This window comes from Atractosteus spatula, chromosome 7 (assembly GCF_055471065.1).
Source record: "Atractosteus spatula isolate fAtrSpa1 chromosome 7, fAtrSpa1.hap1, whole genome shotgun sequence".
Taxonomy (NCBI): Eukaryota; Metazoa; Chordata; class Actinopteri; order Semionotiformes; family Lepisosteidae; genus Atractosteus; species Atractosteus spatula.
Window position 1 is genome coordinate 60814349 of NC_142712.1, and position 11748 is coordinate 60826096.

General features: G+C 38.6%; 1 protein-coding gene across 1 annotated transcript; it reads left to right on the forward strand.

Moving 5' to 3' along the window:
* Window positions 1–1078: 1078 nt before the first annotated feature.
* Window positions 1079–11071, forward strand: LOC148831555 (annexin A2-A-like). The gene is made up of 13 exons (XM_088922051.1): window positions 1079–1142; window positions 2853–2913; window positions 3846–3939; window positions 5045–5139; window positions 5460–5573; window positions 6292–6382; window positions 6477–6556; window positions 6699–6758; window positions 7181–7274; window positions 7738–7833; window positions 8675–8733; window positions 10034–10156; window positions 10699–11071. Exons 2-13 carry the CDS (start codon window positions 2863–2865, stop codon window positions 10756–10758), a joined length of 1017 nt encoding a protein of 338 aa, XP_088778177.1. The 5' UTR covers window positions 1079–1142; window positions 2853–2862; the 3' UTR covers window positions 10759–11071.
* The last annotated feature ends 677 nt before the right edge of the window (window positions 11072–11748 follow it).

The following is an 11748-nucleotide window of genomic DNA, read 5'->3' on the forward strand; positions in this document are numbered from 1 at the left end:
ATGTTGGGGGTGGGGAGACCCTAATTAGCTATCAGTCCAGAGTGTTCCTCTTACTCTGCGATCTCTGTTCCCTGAACCCCACCCGCCCGCCCGCCCACTCTGACACTGTAGGCTTCACAGTTCCAGAACAGAATCCAGCCGTCAGTCTGAACACAAACCTGTTAAACAACCATTAATAGGTTGTACATTTATATTGGGCAGATAAGTGTTTCCCACAATAATAATTTTTGTTTCCTTTTGCAGAGGTGCAATGAGTACATTTAAGGCAAGACACCTGAAAGAATGGGAGTTCTTGAACTCGCAAAATAAAGCAGGGATGATTCTTATTATGGATTTTATTTAATGCTTTAAAAGCTGAAGGTGTGTTTAAAAATGTGCCCTAGACAGAAAATTGAAAGCAGCCTGTTACAGTAGTTTGACTGGAGCAAACCCCAGAAGAGACTGATCTCCCAGGACCAGGGAAGACCACCACAGCCTTAAACCATGTGACTGCAGCTGTGACTGGCTCAGCCACGACAACTGATTCCACATAATGGGTGTCAAAAGTTAAAAAATATATTCCTTAGACAAAAAAAGGTTTAATGAAGTGATTCAGAATTTTAATTATGTTTTCAGTCAGTGGGGGGGTTGTATAAATTCATCCTCTGCTTTAGACCAGGATTGTGATCAACATTGGAATATCAGCAGTCTGCGGGGAATGAAGTCCAGCAGGTCTACACAAATTAAGGTATATCATTAGAAATCAAGCAAGAGCTGTCTCCTCCACTCATTGGAAACTGGCCTTTTTCTGCATGAAGACAAGAACCAGACATTCATGTGCTTTCCTTTGTTGCCATCGAATTCCAAAACTGTAACATCCTTTGCGTTCTGTCCCCCTGCATGAAAAGAAGGCAAAAAACAGCTGGGTTTAAGTTTGGTACACATTTATACATTTTCCACTTGCATTTTTTTTTGTGTGAAGTTTGACCATGAGGCTTAAATAGCTGTGTAGGATTGGAGGAGCTGCTGTTCGACTGAGTGGGCTGTGGCAGGAGGTGGGAGGAAACTGAATGAGCTTTCAGCCTCTGGTATTTAAACGCCACACCCAGTACAGCTTTCATAGCTGGAGCTATTCTTTGAGCAGCACAGGCAGACACACGGAGGTAAGGCCTCATTCTGCACAGCTGAATTAAACAAACAAAAGCTTGATGCATTATCATACATTACTAATTGTTTTTGAGACTCTAGCTGAGCCACACAAGGCTCCAAACCACACGAACCAACTTGGCACAGTATTGGTTATGAAATTCTGTAATTACATTGTGTGGCTAAATTTAGGATATAAAAAGTAGAATTTATTAGTCTTTTTCCTTTAGGCATGTTTCTTTTGTTTTCTTTCCTGTTTTTTAAAAAAAAACATTACTCTGAGAAGGAGTTTTGTATCACAAACTAGTGATAGTAGAGTTCATTTTTATCTTTAAAGTTTAATCTAAAAAGTACCTTGGAACCTAAACTAAGCTGAACCATATGCTCTTGATTTTGCTGGTTTGTCCTTCTCCAAAAAAAAATACCTTGGGTAACTTTGATATAAATTAGCTCTACAACTCATTTTATTTTTTTCTTTGCTTTACAGAGTAGTCTGCAAAGCAAACTAAGTTCCTTTGCAGTATGTTTTAATTCTTTGTAGGTTAAAGGCTATGATTACAGTACTAGCTAAATCTGATGTGTGGAAAATATGTTCTTTATATGAGGGGAAGCTTAAATGTGCTCTCTGACAGAGGAAGGCTTTCGTTCAGTCAGTGCTCACATGCACAGGACTCTGCAGAGACCTCAGGGCGTTGCCATTTTAAGGGTGTATCAAGGAGTGTCTGAGCAAGAATATCCAAGATGGACCCCCATCATGGAATCACCAGAAAGCACGAAACACCATGAATCAAATCCAACTATCATTCAATTTATTGTCTGGCCATGAATCTCAACATTATCAGAGGGATTTAATTTTGTGGTTTTGATTATTATTTTTTCCATGCAGAATTCAATTTTGTTTTCACATTGTGAAACATGGTTTACAGCCTTTATTCAGAACTCATACTGTTTTTCAGCGTGCAAGTTAAAAAGTTCTAAACATTTGTAACAGCACCCATTTGCACCAGGGTGTGTATGATTCATCCGTAATGCAAAAAAACTTTTTGTGCAGTGAAGCTTGTATAGTGTAAACATCAGTTGCTAAGCTGTTGGTTGCTAAGCATGCATATTCACTGAGCAATTTAGAACTCAGCGGCAGTTTACTCACACAGAAGTTCTGCTCAAACATGTCCACACTGAGCCTTCCACTGCCTCTGATAACCACTAGATGTGAAAAAAGCCATCCCCAATGAATGTGCCACGTGGCTTGTATCACGCAATCACATTTTTAAAGTTTATATTGAAACATTTACCAAAATGGCATTTGAACTATCTTTTCAAGTCTAAATTGTTGAGGCTCTTTGAGTTTAATTAAAAACTGTAGGCATAAAAGGTTAGGAAATTTGTTTCAGTTTTTTCTGTTCTGCTTTAACATAACTGGTTTATTCATTTGGATAATAAAAAACTGTGTATAGGTACTGATGCTTCGAGGCACTATACTGGGTTTTAAAAACTCAGATGGGAGAAAAGAGAAAGTACTCTTAATAGCAAAAATGAAAATATGGTGACCCTTGGATTTTTTTGGCTTCTAAAGTTAAGCTGTTGCACAACGGGTAGAAGTCAGCAGCAGGAGTTTAAAGTTGTCAAGCTAGGAAACTTCATATTTTTCAGCTGTCATGCATTATTTCTTTTTTATAAGGCATCCATTTTTCCATAACCCAGGGGATTTTATTTGGTGTCTTTTGCAGTAGCACAAACATGGCTTTGGTGTCCGAGTTCCTGGGACAACTCACTCTCAATTTTGGTGGGGTAAGTAGTCCCTGTTGTGTCCCAATTGAGAATGAATTTAAACCCTCTGGTGCTTTAAGTGAACAAATTGACTTATTATTTGATTAGAGCTTTAGATAGGAAAAAACTATTCATAAACAATGTCCGTTATATAAATTAAAAAGCTAGTAACACTTTACAAGATTTAGTAACCGTGTAATTATTAATGATCAACAGTTGATGAGTATGTAGAATTCACTGTGAAGAGTGAATAGTAAATCTTTACAAATATATAAAATAAAGTGAATGCTGCTATTAAACATAAGCACAACCTGTAATGGACTTTTTCTATTGCATTCACAAACAAGATCGCACAGTGATCAGACAACAAAGCTGTGAGTTTGATTTGAAACATATCCCCCCAGTGCACATATATAGTGTTTATATATTCCACAGGTTGTATAAATATTATATAATAGACTAATCTGTTAAGAGCTTTGAGATACAAATATAAAAATAAGGAATTAAGATGTGCATCTGTGGCCTGGTACAAGATGAACATCTGAAGAATGGTGATTTACAGTGTATGTGAATGTTCAAACATTTTTATTTGTACAAGTCACATAATATTACAAAGCAGCATTTTGTACAGGCTTCACTCATCAAAGCTGCAGCCTTTAGTGGTCGGGCTTTGATCTGCAACTTCATTATGGTGGAAATCTGATACTCGATATATGCATATTATAATAATATATAATTAAATACATGCCTTGCAATCAGAATTAGGACAGACGTGCAGGCGGGGGATGGCAGTTATGTGTAATTTAGTGGTTTTACTATTTAATCTCAATTTGGGAAAATTATCTGGAGTTTTTCTGGAATTAGAAACAGTGGGGCAGGCAAACGCTACACTTGAGCAAAAAGATTTAAAAGTGACCCTGAATATCTCCTCACCTTGGTTTTTACACCTGCAGTCTTCGGAACCCACAAGCCCTACTGTGGTGCCAGTCGCTGACTTTGATGCTGACAAGGATGCTGCCAGAATAGAAACTGCTATCAAAACAAAAGGTAAGAAGGAATACTGGTAGCTTATGGCGACATAATTTTATTTATTCAAAAAACCGTACTGTCCTCATTATCACGGTTCCTAAATCTTACAGGTTTATAACATTCATTCAGAAACGATGTCTTGAGATACAGGCCTAGTGCTGCAAGATGTCTGGAGACAAAATGTATACCACACAGTTGGTCACTTGAAACAGAAAACATGTGTAACTCTAATCCTCATGCTTTGAGAGATAGTTCCCTTCTATCAACAGGGCTAAGAGTTCTTCGAAACTGTACTGCTCCTGGGCCAGACTTCCATGAATGAGTTTTGGCACTCCAATTCTAACCTTGATTCAAAATTTTCACTTAAATCCTAAGTTGGGAATGGAAAGATGTGGGAATTTATGGAGAGAAGGCTGTTTCAGGATGTAAAAATTAGAATGCATTAATGTGGTGCTGGCATTTCTGAGTCACCATGACACACTGCATTTGTACATGCACCCCTAACCACAAGGATACAACTGTTCCCTGGGCAGCAGCCCAACAGCAGGATGATTCAGACTATGGCGTGTTCTACACCATGACCACAGGCCTTGTGGTAAAAAAATCAGTGTACAGATAGTGATTTTTTTACCAAGCTTCACAAGAGCAATAGCAGAGCAGAAATAAAACAGGGCACAAATAAAGTGTGAAAGTAGTAACAGTTTTTCTGTAATCAGAAGTACAGTATTAGAGTGTTGTAATTTGTATTTTTGTCATAAAGTGGTGTAGCCGAGAGTCACATGGATGTCTGTGCAGCCAGAGAAAGAGACTGCCAGTGTTAGAGAAATTATAAAAACGCTTCACATCAAAATACCAATGTTGTTAGGCGAGAAATGTGGCAAAGCCACATTAAAAATACATTTTAACCTGTGTTAACCTCAGAACCTATGACACAAGTGCATCTTAATGCCTTAGAAACATTCCATCTTTTCTTTCTTAATTCATTTACATTGTGCTAAAATAGTGGCAGTGTGCTGTAGTGCATGGTTAATGGGTTTCAATTATAGAAGCCGGTGGAATTTTAGAAGATTCCATTCAGTATGGCTTTTTGTGAGATCATATTTCTCTTTTGCTCTTCTTTCAGGCGTGGATGAGCAGACCATTATTGACATTTTGACCAAGCGCAGCTACTTGCAAAGGAGGGACATTGCCTTTGCTTACGAGAGGCGAGCCAAGAAGGTAAGCAGCCGAGAGCAGGGCTGAACAGGCTGATGCACAGATTCGTTTTTGGTGCTACATCTGACCAAATGTAAAAGCGCCACTGCCATTCCTTTCATATCCTTACAGGGAATATTAGTTACAGTGAAACTAGCTAAGAAATGCTTAGCTCCCATATACTGTAGGAATACTTTGGCACCCTAAAAGTACCTTTTGTGAGAGAATTATTATAAAGGGAGCAAAGATTGTGTGAACAATTCTAGAATCAGCAGTCTTGTCTCGTTGCTCTGTCACTACCGTGTCAATTACGATGAGGCAGTAACAAGCACTCATGTCTCCAGGATATGATCACTGCTCTGAAAGGTGCCCTGTCAGGGTCCCTGGAGACAGTGATACTGGGGCTGATGAAGAGCACATCACAGTACGATGCCTCCGAATTGAAAGCCTCCATGAAGGTAAGTAATGTGTGCTGCCAAAGCAATCTCTGAATAAATGCCGTGTCACTTGCCTTGTAAATGGCAAACTCTCAAACTCTGTTAGACATTGTAAATCTAAATTTTTGTATATTTTGATGTTCTGATGAATACGAATTAGAGGCGTGCCTAAGGTCTCTGTCAGATGACTGAATGAATTACAAATACATGTATTCAAGGTACAAAACACAGCACAGTTTATGATGTGGAATCTGCAGAAAATGATCACTCTTTGCTGCCCTCTGCTGTTTTAAAAAGGACCTTTCATTTATTTCACAAACTGTCTGTATCACTTCATAAATAATAGTTCATACAGAACTGATGTGTATATTATGTTGAATATAAAATAGAATTTCTATTCATATTTGGTAATTACTTGAGATTTTATAAAATATATCTGTTTACTTTTGGGTATTTCCGGGAATAATAGTCCTCTCTTATGGAATGCAGATACAGGCATCAGTTGATGGCTCTAAGACACCAAAATAACCATTATCATAATTCCAATTGTTATAATTAAACAATTCTGGTAACAATACACATCAGAAAGGAATATTAACATCTCCATAATCTTTCATCAAATAGCTTATGATACATCTTCATCAAATTCAGGAGACATAAAGATCATGCACTCCGCAAAAGAACTCAATTCTAAGGACTAAGGACTCAAAACTAACTATGAATTTTCTCTGCTCTGCAGGGTTTAGGAACCGATGAGGAAAGCCTGATTGAGATAGTCTGCTCTCGCAGCAGTGAAGAGCTAGCAGAGATCAAGAAGGTCTACAAGGAATGTAAGTCATAAGCCCACATTCCGAAAAGAACCTTCTTGGGAAGGACAAAGGCTGTCTCCAGGAACAAAACGTTCCATATGTGTTTTCCCTGCAGTCTACAAGAAAGACCTGGAGAAGGACGTGGCTGGAGACACCTCTGGGAATTTTGGAAAACTGCTCTTGGCCCTGGTGAAGGTGAGGGAGTTTAATCTCTAAAGGGAATGGAAAGGCCCTGGCTTGTGTTGGCTAGACAAAAGAGTCCCCCCATCTTCGTCTTGTGTGTGTTTTACTGTTTCTGTTTCATGTCACTTTAACTGCTCTCTCCCACATTCTGTAGACAATAAGAGAACCGCCCAGCAGTGTTGTGGACTATGAGAAAATTGATCAGGATGCAAGAGTAAGTAAAACAAGTCTGTGCTACTACTTCTCCTGAGAGAAGAGTGTATCTCGACAATTATTAAAAGACCATACACTTCTATTACAATGTTTAGTCATTAGTTATATATGATAATGTTATAACATTTTTATGATCATACCCAGTAAAATCAAAACATTTTTAAGATCCATAATGTTATTTTCTACCTGCAAGCATTAGAAACATCCATATGTTAATTGTTTTTGATTGTTGTGTTTCTGTAGGATGATCACTCACACAAATTATCCCCAAACTTAAATACTGCATTGCATTAAACATTAAACATTGCATTTTCAATGCTTGTTTCTTCATTTTTCTCTATTATATTGTTCTCGATCCCCATTGATCCCTATTAAACATCAAGGATGGACAGTTAGGATTAATGACTAATTTCTTGCACCCAGGCCCTCTATGAGGCTGGAGTTAAAAGGAAGGGGACAGACGTTGCCACATGGATATCCATTATGTCTGAAAGGAGCGTTCCCCACCTTCAGAAAGGTACACTCTTACTGATAAATATAACTGAGCTCAGGGTTGGGGGTGGAAACCTCCAGCCACCAAAATAAGCCTCTCTTCATGCCATTTAAAAGGGTTCATTTCTTGAGTTTTATAAGATGGAATGTAGTTTCATGTGATATCTTACAAGTATGATAATGGTGGGAACTGTACGTGCGAAATCATTGTTTGAGTAAACTTGGAAAAGACTGGGGTTCTCATGTGTTTCACTGAGTCAGCAACTCCGGCTAGGATATAGGTTGAGCCCTTTAGACTGCAGCTTTGAGACTTGCACTTGTACATTACCATGATGAACCCGAAAAAAGGGGAGTCTTGAATTACTGTCACACCAGAGCTTGCGTTAGTCGGTGCAGAAGTACTGGGAGAAGTTGAGTAGCATTGGAATACCTTCAACGGACCAAAATACCACTTCGGAAATTTTATTACAGTCTGTTTCACTTTCTAGTCTTTGAAAGGTACAAGAGCTACAGCCCTTACGACATGCAGGAAAGCATCCGGAAGGAAGTGAAGGGAGACCTGGAAAAATCATTCCTCACACTGGGTATATGATGTTATATATGATTTTTAACAGTGATAAGAGTTTAAAAATGGGGTACGAAGAAAGCAAGAATAAAAATGTTCCCAAATTGTTAAACTCACTAACATGAACAGGGCTTACAGTATATATTGAACTGTGTGTACAGAGGCATGGGTATCCCGATGTCCCAAAACGTATTAGTCATATAGAGCCAAATAATTCAGTCACTGAAACTACACTGCTTTAACAAAGACTGTAGTATTTTAGTAATTTTACTGTGATTTCATTGTGATAGAAAACATTCTGAAGATGTGAATATGTAAACATTAGAAACAGCACATTAACTGTACAGTCTAATAAGTTTTTGGTATGGTGAAATCATTCAGTTTATCCCCTTGGCTTACTAACTGATTAATGTACAGTAGCCTGTCACATGCAACTTCATGCATGTCTGTCTCCAGAACCTGTGAATTATTGTTGCATTCTGTGCTCCCCTTGCAGCACTGTGCTCTCACGCTTTGTAAAGAGTGACTTTAAGATTGTTTCACAGTGAAAGCACTCTAACTCTTCAGAATTGCAGAATGAGCTGATTGCAAGGCTCAGGGGCATTTTGCCTTCTTGGGATCCCATTTGTACTCTACTAACAGTTGATTCATTTCTTATTAAACATAATTGCAAGCTGTTTTGAGAAAAACAACATTTGATTTCAAGGGATGCCCCCAAAGAAATTGTGGATAGGTGCCTAAGAACCAGAGGCGCCCTCCTAACTAGGAACACTTTATGGAGTACAAGGGTAACTGCCAAAGAAAATATGAAAAAAGCAGGTTATTTAAATATGCTTCTCTCTCTCTCTCTCTTCCTGCAGTTCAGTGCTTTGAAAACAAACAGTTATATTTTGCTAGCAGACTCCAAGATGCCATGAAGGTAAGTTTGTAACGTTAAGCAGCTGCATGTCTCTTGTTTCCTTGCTGTTTGCCTGTCCAGTGCTGCGACCCTGTTGTGGAAGAGATTCCCTTGTTTCCACAGCAATTAGCATCCATTTACAGTGCTGAACAAAGAGTGAAAAACAGGGTCACAATATGGGTTTAGGAGGTTTCCTAGCCAAATCCTAATCTCCACTATTTTTAACTAACAAATTCCAGCATCTTCCAATTTAAGCTTGCATTTCTCTGTCTACATGTTTAAGACCAGATTATTAATTGTTTAAAATTAGAATATTGCCACCCCTGCTTCGGCAGCAGCTTGGCAGATATTCTTGTGCTTGAACTCCCATATCCCATACCCATATCAAATTGATAGTATAAATGGTTTATTTTTATATAAAAGTTTCACATTCGCAGCCAGCAGCCATATCACTCTGCAACTCACAACTGGCCGTCCACTGAAGCTCAGCAGGTGTGAGGCTGGTCAGTACCTGGATGGGAGACCTCCTGGGAAAAACTAAGGTTGCTGCTGGAAGAGGTGTTAGTGGGGCCAACAGGGGGGGCTCAACCTGCGGTCCACGTGGGTCCTAATGCCCCAGTATAGTGACGGGGACACTGTACTGTAAACAGATGCTGTCATTTGGATGAGATATCAAACTGAGGTCCTGACTCTCTGTGTCAGTAAAAATCCCAGGGTGTCTCTCAAAAAGAGTAGGGGTGTAACCCCGGTGTCCGGGCCAAATTTCCCATTGGCCTTTACCTCCTAATAATCCCCATCTATGAATTGGCTTCATTACTCTGCTCTCCTCCCCACTGAGAGCTGATGTGTGGTGAGCGTTCTGGCGCACTATGGCTGCCGTCGCATCATCCAGGTGGGGCTGCACACTGGTGGTGGTGGAGGGGATCCCCATTACCTGAAAAGCGCTTTGAGTGGAGTGTCCAGAAAAGCACTATATAAGTGTAAGCAGTTATTATTATTACATTCCTTAGATGATTTTTTTCTATTTATAATGCTCATTTACTTACCACATTTTTTTCCCCCATGAAATTATTACATTCAATTGTAAGCCCTTTAAGGAGCTCCAGACAGCAGGCAGCAGACTCGAGTTGATCTGTTTTCTTTGATATATCCAAGAAACGTCCTGCATCCTCAGTTTCGCAGAGCCTGTAAGATACATTGCCATAATTTAAACTAGAGACTGTATTAAATCAACAGAAAATGCTTTTGATAACAAATGACATTTGAATCATTTACATAAGGCATCAGTGTATTTCTTACGCACCTACACTGCTAATTTCAGAGCAAGGGTGCCAAGGAGAAGGTGCTGACCAGGATCATGCTGTCCCGCTGTGAGGTTGACTTGATGAAGATCAGAGCGGAATTCAAGAAGCAGTATGGCAAATCCCTCTATCAGACCATTGCTGTAAGTACCACGTCTGCCAGGAACCAATATTTTGGAATAGAACCTATGACTTTAATGTCTGATTGACCACTGTTTGTATGCAACCCAATGTCTTGGCTTATCAAGAGGTGAAAGTTAGCTCACCTGTTAGTTTAAAAGGGGGGTTTTGTTACTGTAAGGCTCCAGAGTGAAGCCCCAGCTCTACTGCTGACCTGGGGCTACCCTCAGCAAGATTACTCCTAATTTTTGGGGGGTGTAATATCACTTTAAGAGAGATCACTTTATTTTATTAGCCATATACAATTTCTACAATTTCTAATTATTACTTCACAATCATTCCCCAAGTGTAATACAGTTCCCATGAACAAAACAAAGTACCTAGTTTAACATATGAAATTGCTGAATACAGAATGTTTAATCATACGTAATGTGATGAAATTACTGGAAACACAAGAAAGAAAATAAAGTACTGAGAAAAGTTTGAATAAGGGAAGTAAATATTTTTGTCATTCTTTTTTTCCGAGTAATCCTAAAATATCGTGTGTCTCTTCCCCCTCCCCCAGGAGCACACCAAGGGAGATTACCAGAGGGCCCTGTTGAGCCTGTGTGGAGGGGACGATTAATCCAAACCCCAGGCTGCGCACCTCAAATTAGGCCAATATCAAGACTTGCCTTTATTGTACTCTATCTCAACAAGTGCAAGACAAATAACGCTAAGAAGTGTATTTCTCGCAACTTGCTGCAGAGCATATTCCAATGTCTTCATTTATAATCCGACATGCCTCTGTATTAGGGTTATTACTTGTGTTTTTATTTTTAAAAAACAGCAAATCATGTTTCGATGGAAAATATAAAGAAACACGCCGAAGAAAAAATGTGTAAAAAGTCTTACCTTCATAATTTGTTGTGTTGGTAATAAAACATCGTGACATTTTATCTGTGGGCTGTTTTTCCATTATTAAAGAAGCAGACTTTTGTCAGATATACAGGGAAGAGTGTCGTGGCATTAATTTATCTGGTAACTGCATTATCTTAATGTGGAAAGAATGAGATTTTCCTTTTCCTTTTTCCCTTATTTTACGAGTTTGGAGTGGTGGTGCATTTTAAGTCTTTCTCACTAGAGTGCGCTAGAACAATGCAAAACTCAAAATTGGTAAAAAAAAAGCCTAAAACCATCGACTGCCTACTGTGGCATCTCTTTGATATTTCAGAATCTAGACCTTTTTAAATATACAAAGTGTGAGTCTGAGATTTGCATAAATTATAAGGGTTGAAGCATCTGAAAACTCTTTATTCGACTCATTTTATTATATTTTAAACTTTGTTTTCCTGTCCTTCAACGGGTTGTTTTTTTTTAAACCCGAGGAAAACTATACTTTGGAACTAAAGACCTGTGAACAAAAAAGTATACAACGTACTGTTGTTATGGAGACATATTCGCTTTTAAAAATTACTTGAAAGCATTAACATTGTTTTAAAACACTGCATTATTGTTACTGGTTTACGATATTATACACCACACGAAGGAGCTGCTTGACAATTTTGCCATATATAAGAACTATGGAAATTAAATGTAATACCAATATCACAATACTTTAGCTTCATAAATAATA